Source organism: Trichosurus vulpecula, chromosome 2 (assembly GCF_011100635.1).
Source record: "Trichosurus vulpecula isolate mTriVul1 chromosome 2, mTriVul1.pri, whole genome shotgun sequence".
Classification (NCBI taxonomy): Eukaryota; Metazoa; Chordata; class Mammalia; order Diprotodontia; family Phalangeridae; genus Trichosurus; species Trichosurus vulpecula.
In genome coordinates, this window is record NC_050574.1 from 119,762,674 (window position 1) to 119,784,545 (window position 21,872).

The 21,872-nt window shown below is 42.5% G+C and overlaps 1 protein-coding gene across 1 annotated transcript in view; it reads left to right on the plus strand.

Moving 5' to 3' along the window:
- GUCY2F (guanylate cyclase 2F, retinal) overlaps positions 1 to 11,009 on the plus strand; it is a 56,123-nt gene extending 45,114 nt beyond the window's left edge. Inside the window, exons 16-18 of the mRNA XM_036743925.1 lie at positions 543 to 637; positions 2,991 to 3,076; positions 10,898 to 11,009. Coding sequence (XP_036599820.1) covers positions 543 to 637; positions 2,991 to 3,076; positions 10,898 to 11,009 — 293 coding nt within the window. The remainder of the gene's footprint in view (positions 1 to 542; positions 638 to 2,990; positions 3,077 to 10,897) is intronic.
- The last annotated feature ends 10,863 nt before the right edge of the window (positions 11,010 to 21,872 follow it).

Sequence of the window (21,872 nt, forward strand, 5' to 3'; positions counted from 1 at the left end):
CAGAAGAATCGGAGGCAGCTGTGGCAGAGAAGATGTAGCCATGACAGCCCCACAGGGGTCAGCAGCAGCAGCAGGGTGCTTCTGACAGCTAATAGAATAACTGATCCCGTAAGGTTTGAGCTTTGTACAGCACAATTTAATGTGATCCCCACAACAGCCCCATGAGGTAAAGAGCACAAAGATTATTCCCCCCATTTTTTGGAGTGTAGGGTCAAAGATTTAAATCTGGAAGGACCCTCAGGGGTCATCTAGTTCAACACCCTCATTTTATAGATGAGAAAACTGAGGACTAGAAAAAAGGTCAAGGGATTTGCCCAAGGTTATAGTAAATTGACTAGCTCCGATTTGAATCTAGGTCCTGCAGTATCCAATCCACTGCCCCTTAAGGTAGGATCCAAGGTCACACAGGAAAGTGAGACCAGGTCCTCTGATCTCAAGTTCAAGGCTCTCTCCATTGGGTCACAGTTTTGTCGATATGGATGAACCTGCTGAGAAAGTAAAGCTCCTCCATGTCTTGACTCCTCTCTATCTTCTTCTGCCAGCTTACAGGATCCATGTCAACCGAAGTACTGTCCAGGCCTTGGTCAGCCTGAATGAAGGCTACAAAATTGAAGTCAGAGGCCAGACTGAACTAAAGGTAAAGAGAGTCCTTTCAGCGGGGTGCTGCAGCTTGATGTACACTCATGAAAGCCAGGCCAATTGTTAAATTTTTTGTGTGAGCATTTACACCTTGGAAATTGGCACATGTTACAAATAAGGATTTCTTGTATCTTTTTAAAAAAAACTATTATTTTTGTCACATTTGAGTTCCAAGCTATTTACCTCCCAATCCCACGTTAGAGAAGGCCAACATCTGACATATATATATATATATATATATATGCATATATATATGTGTGTATATATATGTATATATATATATATATGAAACTATATAATACATACTTCCATTTATCAATTCAGTTGTTTCTCAGTCGTGTCTGACTCTTCGTGATTCCATATGGAGTTTTCTTGGCAAAGATACTGGAGTGGTTTGCCATTTCCTTCTCCAGCTCACTTTACAGATTAGGAAACTGAGGTAAACAGGGTTAAGTGACTTGCCCAGGGTCACACAGCTAATAAGTCTCTGAGGTTGAAATTGAACTCGGGGAGAAGAGTCTTATTCACTCCAGGCCCAGCACTCCATCCATTGAGCCACCTGGCTGTCCATATTATAACACAGTATGCAATAATATATTATATAATTAAGGATAAGATCTCAGTTTCTCTTTCTTTTTTTATTGGTTTCTTGGAGGAGGAAAGGCAGGGCAATTGGGGTTAAGTGATTTACCCAAGGTCACACAGCTAGTAAGTGTGTCAACTGTCTGAGACTAGATTTGAACTCAGGTCCTCCTTACTCCAAGGCCCATGCTTTACTCACTGCGCCACCTAGCTGCCCCTCTGCTTCTCTTTCTCTGTTTCTCACTGTCTAATTCCTCTATGCTCAGTTACAGACATACCCACAGACTGGGAGCCTTCAATCCCAATCTGTTCATGAAGCTGGGAAATATACATTCTTCATCCACTTAGTTTTTTCCTGTGTGAATTATGAAGTTGATCCTTTGAATGGCCAGAGGCTTCATTGTAGAGACTTTGGGTGTCTCAGGGCTCAATGCCATTAGCAATGCAGTTATCATTCCTAGAAGTCCAGGAGCTGCTGGAGGGTCTCCCAGATTCATTGACACTAACCTGATCATATTTATTACAAAGGGCCAAGTGCTGAGGAGTCTTTACCTTCCTTGATGGTTGGTGGATAGAGTTTTCATACTAACAGAACTTCAGATGCTTGATATGTATGTGGGTCCCTCTCATAAAAATTTTACAAAAGTGTAAAAAGTTGGCCAGAAAGGGTATGTGGGTGGGTGGTTGGGGAGTGTCTGAGTCTATAATTCTAAAAATCTAAATTCTTAAAGCTATCTATAGTCATATGAAAAATGCTCTAAATCACTATTGATTAGAGAAATGCCAATTCAAACAACTCTGAGGTACCAGATCACATCAATCAGATTGGCTAGAAAGACAAAACAGGAAAATGATAAATGTTGAAGATGTGGGAAAATTGGAACACTAATGCATTGTTGATGGAGTTGTGAACTAATCCAACCATTCTGGAGAGCAAGTTGGAACTATGCCCAAAGGGCTATAAAATTGTGCATATCCTTTGATCCAGCAATACCACTTCCAGATCTGTATCCCAAAGAGATCATTAAAAAGGGGAAAGGACCCACGTGTACAAAAATATTTATAGCAGCTCTTTTTGTGGTAGCAAAGAATTGGAAATTGAGGGGATGCCCATTAATTGCAGAATGGCTGAACAGTCTGTGGTATATGAATGTAATGGAATACTATTGTTCCATAAGGAATGATGAGCAGGTGGACTTCAGAAAAACCTGGACTTACATGAACTGATGCTGAGTGAAGTGAGCAGAACCAGGAGAACATTGTACACAGTGATAGCAACATTGTGCGATGACCAACTTTGATAGACTTAGCTCTTCTCAGCAATGCAATGATCTAAGACAATTCCAAAAGACTCATGATTGAAAATGCTGTCCACACCCAGAGAAAAAACTCTGGAGTCTGAATGCAGATCGAAGCATGCTACTTTCTCTCTCTTTTTCTTTCTTGTGGTTTTTCCCTTTTGTTCTGAGTCTTCTTTCACAATGTGACTAATGTGGAAATATGTTTAATGTGATTGCACATGTATAGCTTATATCAGATTGTATGCCATCTTGAGGAGCGGAGAGAGGAGGGAGGGGGGAAAATTTAGAGCTTAAAATCTTATAAAAGCAAATGTTGAAAACTAAAAATAAACAATTTTTTTTAAAAATAAAAATCTAAATTCTGTGATTCTAAATTCTCAAAAAAAATCTCAAATTCTAATAAGTGATGAAAGATATGTTTGTTTTGATTTTACTGATAACATTAAGAGGTTTTCCATTTTCTTTCAGGGCAAAGGTATAGAAGAAACCTATTGGCTGGTTGGGAAAGCAGGCTTCCTGAAAGAGCTCCCTAAGCCCATGGATATCAAACCAGGGTGAGCACAAGGGACTTTGCAAGGGGGGCTGGTGGGTTCTTCCAAGGCTCAGATGGCTGTGGGTAGGAGGGCATGGCTCTGCCCTTCATCCCTAGAATGTCCTTTGTTGACCTCTTCATCTACTGAATTTACACCCATCTCCCCCAGGAAAGCTACCATGGTCCTACCCTCTCCCTCCAGTTGCTAAGAACCCCTCTGGCTTGGACTCCACACAGCATATGGTTGGCACATCTCTGATTTGCTTATTCAGTGCTATTAGACCATAAAGGCACAAAGGCATCTCTCTCCACTGTTGCTCACAGGAGCCCACGTGGTAGAAACTGGCTTAAAAAATGTTTCTTGATTTTTAATTGCAAATATAAATCTTGGCCTCAGGGAGCTCACAAACCAGTAGAAGCAAGGAGTAATCCACCATAGATTCTCTGAGACACAGGAAATAAAAGTCTTTTAAAAGTCCCATGGAGCTTCAGAGGAGGGAGAGAGGTCACTGTGGCCTGTGGTGGTAAAGGAAGGCTTCCTGGAGGAGGTGGTGTTTGAGTTAGACCTGGAAAGATAAGTGAGATTTGGAAAGGAGGTGGCCTTGTAGAATCTTCCAGAGTCAAGAACCTCAAGGGCTCCCCTAGAAAGCTTAGCCTTAGTTTAAGCAGATAAGCAGTGGTGTAATGACAAAACTGTAAAGACAAAACTTTGGGGACCAGGGAAGACCAGGGCTGCTTGTCTTGGTCCCAAGAGAATCTCCTCTTCCTCTCCCCAGCTCATGAAGTCTCCAGGTCTACATGTGGGAGAATTTGGTAAAGGCCAGAACTGAGCATCCAGAATAAGGGTGGGGGAAGGGGGAAGGGGGGGAGGGGAAGATTTGATCTCTGCATCGGCCAATTTTGCTGAACAGAAGGAACAAATGCTATGTCCCAGCCCCAAACTGAGCCCTGACTCCAGCCTTGTACTGAAGACTGACCTTAGGACCCAGACTGAGTCAATCTGGGCCCCAGGATGACCCCAGAAGCCAGATAGCCTTGATGAGTTTTGGACAAAAGGCAGGATGTTGTTGAAGGTGGGATCTGGGTAAGAAAGTGTAGACGGCTTTATGTGATGCATCCTGACTCCTGGGTCAGTCCTCCTAACGAGGGGTAGATTTCTACTCTACCTGTAGGCCAGTGTTTCTTTACCCTTTTTATTTAATGGACCCCTTTGGAGAAACCTAAGGAGATTCTACTCCTCAGAATCGTATTTTTAAATAATTGAAGGAAAGGCTTAACTTCAGTTTTTGTTGTTCTGTCATTTCAGTCATGTCCGACTCTCCACGACCCCATTTTGGATTTTCTTGGTAAAGATACTGGGTGCTTTGCCATTTTCTTCTCCAGTTCATTTTACAGATGAGGAAACTGAGGCAAACAGGGTTAAGTGACTAGCCCAGGGTCACACAGCTAATAAGCGTCTGAGACCAGATTTCAACTCAGGAAGATGAGTCTTCCTGATTTCAGGCCTGAGTCACCTAGCTGCCCCTAAAAACTTCAGTTAGAAGCTAATGAAAATAAAGATGCCATTTTTTTCCCTCCAAGTTCACAGACTTCCTGAAATCTATGGACCCCAGTTCAAGAACCCTTACCAGAGAAGGATATTTTAAACTCTAACCCTCCATAGTCACATCATTTATTGTGCCATGTTCAGTGTGTCATTGAGAGATAGAGTAGTGGATAGAAAACTGGTCTTGGAGTTAGGAAAACGTGGATTCGAGTCCTGACTCCAACATAGTGAGTGTGTGACCTTGGACAAATCACTTACAATCTCTAAGAATGTAAGTTGCAGAGCATGTGCCAATCTGCATTGGTAGAGAGGGGTTTCCTCATTAGAAATTTCCTACACCAATGAAATTGAGGTCTGGACCAAGGGAGGAAAAAGGCTGAAAGTCTAGAGAGGCTTAGTTAGGGTGAGGGAGAAAAAAGGGTAGGAATAACATAAATTCTTGAAAGTTCTGGCCTGGGCCTAGCTGTTTTCCTGTTGGGCTGCACCCCCAGGGCCTCCCATTCATCACTAGGGCTTAAGCAGAAGGTCTAGAGATGGGGAAACCAAATGGACAGATTAATGACGGGAGGGCGGAACACCCTGTCCCCCACCTCCCTGACCCCAGACAGGGCTGGACCTCCTCTGAAAGGGCCCAATTGTTTTCTCTGGGCAGAGGAAACTTACATCAGTCTGTACTTCCGCCCCGTGGATGCTGATGAGGGGTGCCAAGGCTATATAGGGCCTTGGACAGGGGTGCGGTGGTGGGGAGCACTTCCTGTTGACAGAGCAGTCTGGGCAACCTGCCCCACAACCCTGGACGTTTGAAGGTGGTCCTCCAATGGCTGGGGTGGGGGGCAGGCAGTGGTTCCCCAATCCTTTGCTGTACCATTTTGTCTCCAGGTACAGCTCACTCCTACTTGTGTTCTTCGAGAAAAATTACTCCTAGAATTGCAGAAAGTCATGTCTGAGAAGAATATGAAAACAAGGAAGACTCTAGTGTATAGATTTATACCCAGAAGGGACCTTGGAGACCCTGTGGTCCAGCACCCTCCTTTTATAGAGCAGGAGACTGAGGCCCAAGGCGAGCCATGACTTGTCCAAGATGTCACAGCTAGCAGGAAGTAAAGCTGACATTCAAACCCAGGACCTTCTTTCCACTCCGGCAGCTTGCCCGGGTGACACAGGGGAGGAGACACTGGACTTGATGGCAGAAAGACCTGGTTTCCCACCCTGCTTCAGATGCTAGCTCTGTGACCTTGGGCAGGTCATTTATCCTCTTTGTGCCTCAGTTTCCCCACCTGTAAAAATTAAACAACAAGCATTTAAAGTGAGTATAATAATAGCGCCTACCTCCCAGGATTGTTGGGCTGGTCAATGAGGTGATATTTGTAAAACACCTTGCGAATGTTAAAGTGAGTCTTCCCTTCTATAGCTACTATGTAACTACTCGGTATGTCTGTATCTTGTTTATACCTGATTATTTCCATATTGTCTCCTTCATTAGAATGCAAGCTCCTTGAGGGGCATGGACTGTTGTTGCCTTTGGGCGCAGAGTTAAGTGCTAAATCGATGCTTGTTGATTGCTAATAAAGGATCTCTAATAGGCAATGTCACTTTAAACGCCATGATCCTTTGAGTTTGTGTGAGTTGTGTGAATATATATCAGTCTGAGTATAAATGCTTGTAGAAATGTCTGACTATGTGAATCAGTGAGATTATATATTAATGTTGGTTATTATTAATGTTATTATTACGGACAGCTAGGTGGCACAGTGGATAGAATGCTGGCCCTGGAGTTAGGAGGACCTGAGTTCAAATCCAGCTTCAGATACTTACGAGCCATGTGACACTGGGCAAGTCACTTAACCCTGTTTGCCTCAGTTTCCTCATCTGTAAAATGAGCTGGAGAAGGAAATGACAAACCACTCTAGTATCTCTGCCAGGAAACCCCAAATGGGGTCGTGAAGAGTTGGACATGACTGAAACGACTCGACAATAACGAAATTATTATTCCACATACTTGTACAAGCATTCACACTCACACATTCATTTCCGCACATTCATTCACACTCAGGGACATCTGTTAGCCACCGATTCACATCTGCATACACTTTGACAAATGATTTCATTTACACAGGCTCACACACAGACCCTCACCTCTGAAAGACAGTCCTACGTATACACGTTTATACTTAACATTCACATTTGCAGGTCCATGTGCACTCCTGTACATTTTAACTCATGGTCTCATACACACACACACACTCACACACTCACATACACTCACACACACACTCTCTCACACACACACTCTCATACACACATGCACATACACACTCTCTCTCTCACACACACACACACACTCACACACTTCAACCACTGAGTAAGGATTCTCTGAGGTCAGGGAATTCAGGGCCTCATCTTCGTCTCCTCTACAGCCCCAGCCTGGACACAGGGGGGATCTCAATTAATCCATGTTGCTTGATTGCTATGCTCATACCCAGAGGTAGCCAGGGTATTACTAGAGGAGCTGGGTGGCACAACGGATACAGGGCTGGAGCTAAGTTCAAATCCTGCCTCAGATGATTTCTAGCTGGGTGAGTCTGAGCAAGTCACTTAAACCTTGCTCAGCCTCAGTTTCCCTATCTGTAAAATGGGAATAATAACACCTTTCTCATAGGATTGTTGTCAAATGAGATAACCTATGTAAAGCACCTACCCAATCTTAAGGCCATACACAATGCATAGCTATTTTTAATTTTAAAAAGTTTTTATTTTTACATTTTTATTTTTCTCAATTACATGTAAACAAAATTGTTTAACATTTATTTAAAAAAAATTGAGTCCCAAATTCTCACCCTCCTGCCTTCCTCTCTTCTCTTTTTAAGAAGGCAAGCAATTTGATATAGATTTGCTATAACTTGTCATAGCTATTACCTTTTGTAAATTTGAGAAGGAAATATTGATCCTCAGTATACACCCATTCCTATAAGATGTTCCTCTTGCCCTTCCCAGTACAGAGGACTTCAAAATCATAATCACAAGGGGTGATTTTAATAGTGGTCACTTCTGACACCTGGGCATCAAGTGGAGGAGGTGGTTTTGGTACAAGAGACCTTTCCATTTTCTGCAACTAGACTCCGTAGGTGTTGTGCTCCTGTCTCTGCCACTAACCAGCTGGGTGATTTGGGGCCAGGCCTTTACACTGTCTGGCTTTATCATTTGCAAAATGAGAGGGTCGAACAATTTGATCTCTATTTTTTCAAAGACTGGGTCTGTAGAGTATGCATTGCCCTTTCCTTTCCAACACTTTTGTGATGTAGATAGTATAAACATGGATTATTCCCATTTTACAGGTGAGGAAACTGACTTTGAGAAAGAGAGGGACTTGGGACAGGGCACATAGCTAGCACCACCTGCCTGAAATACACACAATGAGTTTGCCACTGGCTCTGTCCCAAGGGTGGTCCAGCTGCAGAGGCAGGAATGGTACTGGGGATTCCTCATCTTGGGTACTTAACAACAGGTTTTTCACTCCTAGATTTGGAAGACAAGGAGAGGCCCCTTGGACCTAGCTCTGAAGGTTAGAGAAAGTCAGGGTCAGGGGGTTAAGGGGGGGACAACATTTGCCTATGATCTTAGATTTCTTACCCCTTTTGTTGTTGTCCAGTAGTTTTTCAGTCATGTCTGACTCTTCATGACCCCGTTTGGAGTTTTCTTGGCAAAGATACTGCAGTGGTTTGCCATTTCCTACCCCTGTCCCCATCCAGTTAGGACTGGAGCACATAGGAATAATTGTGTTTGTCCGTTCACGAAGAGGACCATGACATCAGGGAAATGATGACATGACTTGCAGTTGACTTTGATTTGAGTGAGGGAGGGCTGTGCAAGGGCACCAGCTTCACTTTCTCCTCTAGAGCCATCTGGGTCCAGTGACCACATATTCATCAAGATGACTAGAGATGGTCCAGGATGCATTGGGAGACTCTGGCCCTTTTAGGCTATGGTCTTTTCAGGTTCTCACTTTGAGTGAGATAACGCCTATTCATTTTCCATAGGAGTAATACATTCCCTCTCAATCAGCTAAAGGATGCTTTGTGTAAGTACTTGGTTTCAGGATCTCACAGTCTTTCCCATCAATACATCCTAGGGCAATGGTCCAGAGAGTGCTGTCATAGGCAGCTAGGTGGTGAGGGGGATAGAATGCTGGATCTGGAGTCAGGAAGACCTAAGTTCAAACCCAGTCTCCGATACTTACTAACTGTATGACCCTGGGTAAGACCTCTGTCTGTCTCGGTTTCCTCATTTGTAAAATGAGAATACTATTCCTCCCTCCCAGTGCTTCTGGGAACATAAAATGAGACGATGTTTGTAAAGTGCTTTGCAAACCTTAGAGTGATACAGATGTGCTAGCTATTATAATTATTTATACTGGTATCGTCACGTAAAGGGAGCCAGATTTGGAGTTAACAGACCCTAATGTATGCTGCCGACTAAGGGAAATCAACAAGGTCCGAGGAGGTGACCCACTTCAGGAAAGAGTATGTGATACAAGTTGTGATCAGAGAGAGTAAATGAGAGACCTTTCCGTGTCAAGTCGGAGGTCACCAGAATAGCAAATCTAACAGGAGAGATGGGAGGTCGGAAATGGAGTTCATTCCAGTGACCACAATGCTGGGGAATCAGCAGGGAATCTCTCAGGGTGAGTGCACTACAGAGAGGATCATGTTCTGTGAAGGGGAAGTGAGTTTGTCTCACATGACTTCCCCACCCAAGATATAGTGCTTTTGTGCTGCTGTGACATGCTCCCCACGCCCCCGCCTCACTCCGATGCATCAATCCAGCCACGGGCCCAGACACAACCTTCCCCAAGAGACCGACGATGACATCTGGAAAATGCATTCAGCTCCTTGGGTGGAAGGTGATTGGGACAGGCCTGTCAGAGACGGGAGCTGGGAAGCTCTGATGGGTTTGCCAGATCGCTTTGAACTCCCATCGAGAACTGATCTCTTTGGCATTGTCTCTTGTGTGAATCAATCAATAACTTCTCTCCATCTTTCTTACTCTTTGCCTGGGACATTTTGATGTCTTAATAATTCGAAGGTCAGTGGTTGCATTCATTCATTTGGCAAGCATTTACTGTGTACCTACTGTGTAGCAGGCACTGTGACATAGTGGATAGAGACTCAGCATCAGAGCTAGAAAGACCTGGGATCAAGGTCTGTCCTTATCTGGTATGTTTACTACCCAGATCCAGGCAGCTTTGTGAGAGCCTTTCTTTTTGGAGATTACTGATTGTCAGCTTTTGATGGAAGCATCTTAGGCTAACCTCCCAACTGGTGAACTCTGTAACAGACTCCTCCCTTCCGTATGTGGACATTACCATTGAATGCAACATTAAGGTAGCTTACTCATTAGGTCTGGGGTGGGGGGTGTCAACCCATGAAGTCCTCCTGCATGCATGGTGCCATCTCCTTGAACTTAGAGAGTATCTACTGGCAGGAACTCTAGCACACAGAATGTTAGTGCGGGGAGGGACCTGGAACATGGAATGTCAGAGATGGAAGAGGTCTTAGAACAGAGAATGCCAGAGCTGGAAGGGAACCAGAATGTCAAAGCTAGAAGGTACTTTAGAACTCAGAATGTCAGAGCAGGGAAGGACTTTAGAACATAGAATGCTAGAGTTGGGAGGGACCTTAGAACACAGAATGTCAGGACTGGGAGGGACCTTAGAACACAGACTCTTAGAGCTAGGAGGGACCTTAGAACACAGAATGTTCTCAGAAGAATCAGAAAGCAGAACTAGAAGGGGCCCTTAGCAAATAGAATGTTAGAGATGAAAGGGACTGGAGAACATTGATCCACAAGGGTCTTGAAAGAGCATTCAGTTCAATTCCTTTCATTTGACAGAGAGGAAAATTGAGGCCCGGCAAAGGGGATTGCCTTGTCTAATATCATGTAGCTAGTTAGTGGCCAAATGAGAATTAGAACCTAGGTCTCCTGAGACATGGGCCAGTGTTCTGTTCATTATTCTATGCTTATAACAGCCCTTATTTCTACAGTATGTTTTTTAAAAGCATTTTAATACACGTTCTCATCTGATTCCATAATGCCCCCGAGGTAAGGTAAATGTCAGTAGCCCCACTGGGTAGATGAGAATCCTGAGATTCAGAGAGATGAAGTCCAAGGGCACAACCGGGAGTGTCAGAGTCAGATCCTATATCATCATATGGAGTGCTCCTGGCTCCTCTTTGCCAAAGTTCCTTTCTCCTCTTGTGCTGACCTGCCTACCCCTCGAATGTTTGTCTCCCTTCCCAGAGATGCCTGGCAGGAAATGGTGAATCAAGAGATCAATACATCCTTCAGGAAGGCCAACCGAAGCGATGGCAGACCCAGGAGCTCCAAAAAGGCAGAAGAAACAGGCCCCTAGAGGAGAAGACACAAGCAAGGGACATGGCATGTGGCACAACGCTGGGGAATGGCTTCTATGAACCTGACCTCAGCTCCTCCACAGCTCCCTGCCCCATTAATTATCCTGTTTATTCCTCCCTTGATAGGAAACAGACAGCTCGTTAGCAAGTGTACTGCCCTGAGGCTAATTGCGTTGATTTTTTTTTTATTATTATTTTTAGCTGAGTCCTCAAAGGGACTATCATTATAATATTAACAATTCCCACGTCTACAGAACTTGGTTGAAAAAGCCTTCTCCCACTCCAACCCTGGGAAGGAGGTAGAGGAAGGATCCTTATTTCTACTTTGCGGATTAGGAGGCTGAGGCTCAAAGAGCCCAAGGTCACACAGCTAGTAAATGTCTGAGCCAGGCCTGGCCCCCGGGTCTTTGAATGCTAAGTCCAGTTCTCTTTTCAGGAAGCAGAAAGCATCCAAGAGTGTTTGCAGAAGGCCCAGAGCACTGACCCTAGGGCCTTTGACTACCACAGATCCCCTTGCTCCAGAGCTCCCAGGTAACGAAGATGCTGCAATCCAGGGGGCAGAGGGGCTTGCTCTAGCTGCCTCTGTCAGCTTCCTTTGCAGGGACTTTGGGTCCTTCTCTCTTGCATCCTCCTGCTTAGAGTCATCGGGATGGACTGATTGACTTCTCACCTGGTGTATCTCAAATAACTTTTCCTTTCTCTTTCTGTGCTTCCAGAGTTTCCCTTAAATCTCCCTAAAGTCCAGCCCCATCTATGTCCCTATGCTGCCTACTGGGTACCATCTAAAGGCCTGCTGGTATAGGCTCTCCACAATCTGACTTCAGCCTGATTTTATGCTGCTTACAATTTAGCACTCCCTACTTTCCTCCCACCATGCCTTTGCTTCCACTATTCTCTGTGCCTGGAATGCTTTTCCCCAAAATTGAAAAACTCTCCACCTATCAAGTCTCAGTGCAATTACAGGGTGTCCCAAAAGTCTTGGGGCTGTTTGCCCTAAGACTTTTGGGACACCTCGCATTATCTTCTCCATGAAGCCTTCCTTGATACTCTCCAGCTGGGAGTGATGCCATTGTGTTGTATCAAATCCCACCCCTGTTCCCAGCCCTGTGACAATATCTCTCTTTGTCTCCTTATGCCTGTATGTGTCCATTTATTTTCTTTTTTTTTTTTGTAAAATGAAGCATTTTATTATTCATTTACCTTAAAATTTAACATGCCTCTATTCACAACTGTGAGCTTTGGTCAATAACTATGCTTTATTAAATCTTTGTAACTCTCCCAGGTTAGAGCACAGAGACCTTATAAGTGTATAATAAGGGTTTGTTGACTGGGTAGAGAAAGAAGGAAGGAAGGAGGGAGGGAGGAAGGATAAAGGAAAGAAGGAAGGAAGGGAGGAAGGAGAGAAGAGGGAGGAAGGAGGGAGAGAAGAGGGAGGAAGGAAGGAAAGAAGGAAGGAAGGGAAAAAGGAAGGAAGGGAAGAAGGAAGGAAGGGAAGGAGGAAGGAAGGAAGGGAAGATGGAAGGAAAGAAAGAAGGAAGGAAAGGAAGGAAGGAGAGGGAAGAAGAGAGAAGGAAGGAAAGATGGAAGGATAAATTCTCATGTGCTATAGGGACATAGGCCTCCCCAAACATCATATGTTGTATCTTTGTTGAGCTTTTATCCATCTGAGGAGGGCGGTGGACCTACAATCATAATGATATAGAATAAAGGGCTCAGCCATTACTTACCTGTGTGACCTGTGTGAGTGACTTGTCCCTGTTTGCTCTTCTATCTAACCAGGAGCTAACTCTAGATGGACTCTGAGGCTCCTTCCAGGTTTAACATTCTTTTCACCTTCTTGAAATCACCTGCAGCCAATGCCTTCACCTCCTTTCTCTCCCATCCGTCTCAGTATGACTTCTGCCCCAATCATTCTACTCAAGCTTCTCTCTCTAAGGGATAAATCCATTAGACTTTTTTCAGGCATGGAAAATTAGAATGGTTTTCTAAAAGGCCTTACCACTTTCCCTCTGCCTCTCCACCCCAACCCATTCTTTTCCAACTCAGATTTATCTTACGTAAGAGCAGTCATATCTTCTGCTCAAAATCCTTCAGTGACTCCCTATTGCCTTTCAAGTAAAGTTCAGAATCCTGGCATTTGATGCCCTCCCCAAGCTAGTGACCACCAGCATTAACTCATATTTTAGCCCTTTATTATAATTTTTACTCTAGAGAAACTGGTCCACTTCATCTCCCATCTCTGTGACTTTGCTTCAGCTGTTCCATATCTTCATAAGACTCTCCCTGCCCTTCTTGGCCTGTTAAATTTTTACGCAACCTTTAAAGTACAACTCAAAGACCACTTCCTCCAAGAAGACTTCCCTGACACCCAGCTGGTCAAGCCAGTGTCCCTCAAACTCTCATTTAGCTCTTGAACCCATTTCTCAAATAATGCTGTGGATTATCGTTTTCTGTGTCTGTAGTTTATTTCCCTCAAAACTCTGTAAAAAGGAGGCACTCAATAAATGTTCAGTGAATTGAATCCTACTGGAGTAGTCATGTCTTTTGAGAGTTTGTGGGGAGAATGTAAAATCTTCATCTAAACCAACCTTGACAATGTAAACAAACTTCCCAGTACTGCCCCCTTCCCAATCCCTGTGCCCAGAGCGATGCAGATAAATGTTTAACAACTGACTCTTCAAAAAACCCAAACTCTAAAAATAAGACATTTTTAAGTTTAATGCATTATTCACATTTTCTCCATCACTTTATTAAATCTAGACTCTAAACATTCAACAAAAATAAATCAAGCCCTCATTTGTAGCATTTGCTGATTTCTGGCACCTGGAGCTGATGAGATGCTCACTACTGGGTCCATCTTGCTTCCAATTCAATGACAAAAGGAAGCATGAGGAGAGAAAAAAAATCTGCGTTTCCTTTCAGCCGAAGCACCCAGTGCTCATTTATCTTCTCTTACTGTTGTCATATACGTCCTACGTCTGATTATGAACAAAGAAAATCCAAATTCATGCCTGGTGTGATTAAAGCTGGTGTGCTATCTAGGAGTTGTTTTGATTTGCATTTCTCTAATCAGTAGTGATTTAGAGCATTTTTTCATATGCCTATAGATATCTTTAATTTCTTCCTCTGAAAACTGCCTGTTCATATCCTTTGACCATTTCTCAATTGGGGAATGACTTGTATTCCTATATATTGGGCTCACTTCCCTGTATATTTTAGAAATGAGGCCTTTGTCAGAGATACTAGTTGTAAAGATTTTCTCCCAATTTTCTGCTTCCCTCCTAATTTTTGTTGCATTGGCTTTTTTTGTACAAAACATTTCAATTTAACATAATCAAAATTATCCATTTTGTACTTTGTAATGCTCTCTGTCTCTTGTTGGGTCATGAATTCTTTTCTTTTCCATAAATCTAATAGGTAAACTATTCCTTGCTCACGCAAATTACTTATAGTATCAGCCTTTATTCCTAAATCATGAACCCATTTTGACTTTATTTTGGTATATGGTGTAAGATATTGGTCTATGCCCAGTTTCTACCCTACCATTTTCCAATTTTCCCAACAGTTTTTGTGAAATAAAGAATTATTAGCCCAGAAGCCGGCCTCTTTGGGTTTATCAAAGAGTAGATTGCTATAGTCGTTGACTTCTCCATCTTGTGTTCCTATCCTATTCCACTGATCCACAACTCTGTTTCTTAGCCAGTACCAGGTAGTTTTGATGACTGCTACTCTATAGTACAGTTTAATATCTGGTCAGATTGGCGAAAATAACAAAACAGGAAAATGATAAATGCTGGAGAGGATGTGGGAAAATTGGAACATTATTACATTGCTGGTGGAGTTGTGAACTGATCCAGCCATTTTGGAGAGCAATTTGGAACTATGCCCAAAGGGCTATAAAAATGTTCATACCGTTTGACCCAGCAATACCACTTCTGGGGCTGTAGCCCAAAGAGATCACACAAGTGGGAAAAGGATCCATATGTACAAAAATATTTATAGCGGCTCTTTTTGTGGTAGCTAAGAACTGGAAATCGAAGGGATGCCCATCAATTGGGGAATGGCTGAACAAGCTGTGGCATATGAAGGTAATGGAATACTATTGTGCTATAAGAAATGGGGATGATACGGACTTCATAACAACCTGGAAAAACCTACACGACATAATGCTGAGTGAGTGGAGCAGAGCCAGGAGAACATTATACACAACCACAGATATATGGATTCTGTGAGGATTAACCCTGACAGACTTTGCTAGTCTCAGCCACACAATGTGCAAAGACAACTGCAAAGGACTGACGATGGAGAATGCTATCTACATCCAGAGAGAGAACTACGAAGTATGAATGCAGATTGAGGCACACTACATGCTTGCCTTTTTCTCCCCCCTTTTTTTTCTCTCTTTTGTGTTTGTTTTTGGGTTGTGTTTTTTCTTTTTGGTTCTGTTTCTTCTTTCTCATGATTCATTCCATTGGTCACAATTCTTCTCCATAACTTGACTAGTGTGTAAATTAATTCAATGGAAAGTTATATGTGGAAGTTATATGGGATACCATGCTGTCTTGGGGAGGGAGGGGGGGAGGGAGGGAAGAAAATCTGGAACTCAAAATTATGTAGAACCGAGTGTTATAAACTAAAAATTAAAAAAAAATTTAAAAAAAGCTGGCGTGCTTAGAGATTTGAGAAGAAGTTTTGACCCCTTTAGAGAGACAGAAGACACATCCCCTGCTTTCGTGTAGAGCAGCTAAGGTGAAGTGAGAGAGCAGTCGACCTGGAACCCATTTGAAAGGCCTTCATGCAAGAGACACATGATCACAGCCCTAGGCAAGCATAAGTTTCCAATAAATAAGGGAACTTATAAGCAGAGAGCCATAAATGTTTATATATAGCCCTAGACCAAATGGCATTTGAGGCAGATGAGAGATGAGCCTGGGCAGGACCAGTTTCTCATTGGGTGTTCGTAGCTCATTGAATTGGGGATAATTTTCATATGACTTTGAGGATGATGCCCCAAATCAGGGAGACTCCTCTCCAAGTTCAAATTTGGCCCCAGACACTTGCTGGTTGTGTGACCCTGATCAAGTCTGCCTACCTGTTTCCTCTTCTGTAAAATGAGCTGGAGAAGGAAATGGCTAACCACTCCAATATCTTTGCCAAGAAAAATCCAAATGGTGTCAGAAAGAGTCAGACATGACTTAAAATGACTAAAAGAAATACCCTAACATTTGTTATACAGTCGCATTCTACATGGGACAACACCCCTCTGAAACCTTACCCTTGAGTGCTGTTTTATGTCCTTCATGATGTACACATACATACACACCCACATATACACACCCCCCCCACATGTGTGAGCACACGTGTGCTTCAGTCAGGATTGCTTCCTTTTCTGCCCCAGTCTCACCAAAGCCTTTGAATGTCAAAGACATGGAGTAGGTTCCTGGGTCAGGGTCCTCAGCCCCTAGTCTCCTGGTCTGTACTCAGAAAACTGGGGCAGTGTGATACAGTGGAAATAGTATTGACCTTATGATCAAATGACCTGGAACACAGTCCTGACTTTACCACTGAGCATTTCTGTGACCTTGAGTAAAGTTAAGGGAGATGCCCCCATCAAGGACTGAACCTCCCCTTCTTTCAAATGAGGGAGTAGAACTAGATAATTTTTAATCTTCCTCCCGGCTCGGATAATCTATGTTCTAAGGTCCCATCCAGCTCTGTTCTTTGATTTAAGGTCCCTCCTAGAGAAGACAAGTCAACAAGCATGTATGAACCGGTCAATAAACTTGTGTTTAGTGCTACCACATGCCAGGCAATGTGCTAAGCACCAGGGATGCAAATAGAGACAAAAGACAGCCCCTGTCCTCGAGGAGTTTATAATGGAATGGAGGAGATAACATACAAACAGTTATGCACAAACAAGCTATGACAGGATAGATGGGAGGTGATCTCATAGGGGAGGCACTAACAAAACTCCATTCTGTTTCTAAAGGCCATTCCAGCTCTGACGTTTCCAATTCTGAAATTCTCCGTTCTTAGGCCCCTTTCAATTCTGACAGTCTATAATTATATATGGAGGAACTGAGGTGGTGGAAGGGGAGGGGGATGGCGCTTCTGAGGGAGATTAGGCTGCATTGGCTCACAGGAAACAGTAACTTCTGATTTAAAACAACAAAAGAACCCCTCCAAGTTGGCTTCAGACATCAAAGAGCTTTCATGGAATCCTCCTTCTGACGCTTGCCATGCAAACGAGACTGAAACACATGGAACTGATTTCCGAAAGATGCAGAGAAGGAAAGGGTGAGAGGCAGGGTAGAGAGAAGAGGGAAAACTTAGGGGCTAAAGAAAATCTCATCAAAGGGCTTTTGAGATTTCACTAAACCTTGAGCATTTGGAAACTGGTAAGAATGATACCCTCAGAATGATTTTCTCTCCCCATAAACTGTCCCTGGTGCCCTTATGTGCGTATGTGTTGTGTTCCTCTGTCTGTGGTTACAGGTATAGTTGAGTCACTGTGTGAATATAACAATAACAGTAACAGTCATCATTATTACTTAATTCAGGATAAGTAATTTCAGGATTACTGGCATCTTTAAATCAAAGAGAAGTAGGAAGAACATATTTAAAGCCACCAACACCTACAAGATATCAGTCTTAGTGAACATCTTCAGAGCTGTAAAACTGACCATGGCAGACTTGGAAAGTGCCCTCATAAAAACCCGTGCAGTGTTAACAAGACACAGAGTGCATCCCTTTAAGGCAGCTATAGGAAGGTCAACATTTCTTCTCTTCCAGATATAAATCTATGTTCCTTTCATCCTATCAAAATAGATGTTGACTCTTTTTGGAAATTCTTATTAAATTCTTCATATTTCTTTGGCTCTTCTCATCCTTGACTCTACAACAGTCTCTTCTCCTCCTGGGGGTCTTTTTTTTTTTGCAAATACCCATGATAAGCACTTGATGACCAAGTATCCAATGAATTAAGTTTCTTATCACCTGTGAATTCACAATTAACCAAACAACCATCTCTTTTTCATTTGCCTCTCCAAGGAGAACCAATGTACCACTTAGCTGTGAATTCCTTTTGTCTCGTGCTTTTCTTTATCATAAAAATATCAACATAGATGGAGTTCTGGTCTTCCAATAATGTGCCAAATGTTTAGAGTAGCAACCGTCAGTCAGTAAAAATTCATTAAGCCCTTACTATGGGCTGGGCACTGTGCTAAGGCTGGGAATAGAAATACAACATGAAAGACAGTCCCTGTCCTCAAAGAGCTTACATTCTAATGGTGGAAGATAACACAAAAAAGAAAACTAAAAGTGGGGGTTGGTGAGGCATGGTGGAGAATTCCGGAGGATAGCCTGGTAAGGAATGGAGAGATGATTGGTCTGGGTGCCCTCCTTAAAAGGAGGTTCTGGAGGAGCCACCTAAATGTAAGACAAGGCACTGTCGAGGTAGGGATTCTAGTTCTGGAATGATTTTCTAGGATGAAGAGGTTTCTGAGGCATGATGCAGTCCAGAGTATAGCTTGGTGAGAAATGAAGTTAAATTCAACCATCAAATTCATGTTTGTATGTGGCTTAAAAAATATGATACTTAGCACCTTCTACCCCCTTCTTCCACTACTCCCTCATTGCAACTATGGAAATGGCCACTCTCCTGATAAAGAAGCATCAGGGGCTTCCCAGTACTTCTAGGTTAAAATATAAAGTCATCTGCCTGGTCTTTAAAGCCTATCACAAACTGGATTCAGGCTGCCTTTCCAGATTTATTACATATTACTCCCTTCATTGACTCTATAATCTAGCCATTAACCTACTTGTTATCCCTCACATAGGACATTTCATCTTCCACTTCCATGCCTTTGCAAAGGTTGGCCCCTATGAATTCATCTTCTCACTTCTGCCTCTTGGAATTCCTAGGCTTCTTCTAAGCCCAGCACAAGTACCCCTTCTTTATGAAGCCTTCCTTAAGTATCTCTATGCCACCAAGAACAAAATAAAACAAAAATAAGAAAAAATATATTTTTTAATCTAATCATATACAAACAGGTTGTTTCTGATAGAATGCAAACTCCTTGAGAAGAAGGGCTGCTTTTGGTTTTGGCTTTGTATTCCTAGCACCTAGTACAATGCCTAAGCATATAGTAGGTTCATTGATTGATAGAATATTTGTCCATCAATTGATGATACTCCCAGCAGTGGAGAACCTAAGGCCTCAAGGCCACATGTGACCCTCTAGGTCCTCAGGTGGAGCCCTTTGACTGAATCCAAACTTCACAGAATAAATCCCCTTAATAAGAGGATTTGTTCTGTAAAACTTGGACTCAGTCAAAAGGCCACACCCAAGGACCTAGAAGGTCACATGTGGCCTCAAGGCCACAGGTTCTTTTTTTTTTTAAGTTGTTACATTTTCTTTTTTTCAACATTCACTTTTACAAGACTTTGAGCTCCAGATTTTTTTCTCCTTCCCTTCCCTTCCCCCTCCCCAAGACAGCATGAAATCTGATACAGGCTATACATGTACAATCTTATTAGACATATTTCTACATTAGTCATGTTTGAAGGAAGAATCGGAACAAAGGGGAAAAACCACGAGAAAGGAAAAAAAGTGAAAATCGTATGCTTCAATGTGTATTCAGGCTCCATAGTTCTTTCTCTGGATGTGGAAAGCATTTTCCATCATGCGTCTTTTGGAATTGTCTTAGATCACTGTATTGCTGAGAAGAGCTAAGTCTGTCAAAGTTGGTCATTGCACAGTGTGGCTGTTATTGTGTACTATGTTCTCTTGTTCTGCTCACTTCACTTAGCATCAGTTCATGTAAATTTTTCCAGAAAACCTGGACTCATTTAGAGAGCCCTGTGCTATTTTTCAGTTTGTTTCATGAGTTACCATAGTCAACAAATTCAAGATGCTCGCCTGCTAGGGCTGAACTTCTCCATACTTACCTAGACTGGTCCTAAGCAGGACTACAATGGAAGTCTTTCTACCTGGTAGAACCAGCCAGGATTTATACTCCTTGGGCTAAGCCTTTGTGATCCTAAGCTCAGCTCCATGTCGCAATAGGAATAACTTCAGACATACAGCTAGTAAATGCTGGAGTTTAAACCCAAATTCAGGTCTATAGAGCTGTAGCTCTGATCAATCCATCAACTGTCAGAGCTGAAAGGCAGCTCAGAGAGCAGCCAGCCCAACTGCTCATCCCATGCAGGAATCTCCTCTGCCACTTCCATGTTTGGAAGAGGGGAAATCATCAAACCTCTGCCTGACAGGAAGCTCATTCCTTCCTGAAGCCTCCCTTCTGAGGCAGCCTGTTCCATTGTGGGACGGTTCTGAGTTGTAGGAATTTTTTTTAATGGAGCCAAAATCTGCCTCCCTGTAATATTCACCTCCCCTGACCCACTGACGATAATTTTGCTCCCCTGTGGACAAGCAAAGCAAACCTGTGTTCTTTGTTGCCACAAATTATGCACTTGGGTGTTTGGGTACATGTGCATATACATATATCTAGTCATATGTGCATGTTGGTGACCTGCATGTGCTTACACATACCTATGTCTATATCTGGACCTACTTTTCTACATGTATCTCTTGGTGGGTGCTTCTTAGTAAAGGTCAGATGCTCAATAAGAATTTGTTTGAGCCAATGGAATTGATCATTTTTCCCATGTAGGTGCCTTCCACTTTACAAGAAGGTCACACCCACATTAGTGTGTATCACATTTATATTATGCATGACACAATAAGACATTTTTGTATATTATATGTTATATTTACATTATGTATGACAGAATTATATTATGCATGATACAATACACTTACTGTATTGCGTATTCTATTTATATTGTGTATGACATAATACATTTGTGTGTATTATAGGTTACACTTGCATTATGCATAACACAATTACATTTATATTATTGTGACATGATACATTTTATGTATTGCATGGTACATCTTTATTATGTATGACATAATACATTTGTGTGTATTATAGGTTACACTTGCATTATGCATAACATAATTACATTTATATTATTGTGACATGATACATTTTATGTATTGCATAGTACATCTTTATTATGTATGACATAATACATTTGTGTGTATTATAGGTTACATTTACATTATGCATGACCCAATGCATTTTGTGTATTATACTGGGTGTCCATAAAGTCCATGTACAATTTACAAGTTACAACTATTTTAAATTGCACACAGACTTTATGGACACCCTGTATATTATATCAACATTATGTATAATATAATATATTTTATGTATTGCAAATTATGCTTGTGTCTCATAGTAACATAGTAAAGCAAGCAGGGGAGGTATTATCATCCCCATCTTGTAGATGAAGAGAAAAGGCAACCTTGTGTTGTCGCTGTTGATGGAAGGCCAGCCTTGGAGTCAGGAAGACCTAGGTTCACATTTCGCCGTTGACACATACTGGTTTTGTGACCCTGAACAAGTCTCTCAACATCTCTACAGTGATAGGTAACTCTCTACAATGATAGGTAACAACCCTCTCTGGGCTCATTTGCCAAATCCTAATACATATTGGCAGGTTGGGTCCCCAGAGGGATGGCTGCTACTGCTTTCAGTGTTCTAGGGGGTTAATACTATGAGTGACTATCATCCTAACACTATCTTCTGAGCCCCTACTAGTGTGTGTTCCCTTAGCGATGAGCCAATGGACATAGTTCTTTAGCAAAGGCATTTACTCAAATGGCATTGCAAGAACAGTATTTTATAAATAGTATTTTATAAAACATTTCCCCCCAAACTAGGGCTATACTGTCCCAAAAATATATGGGAAATCCATGGGGAGAAATAATGGGCATAAATTTAAAGTACAAT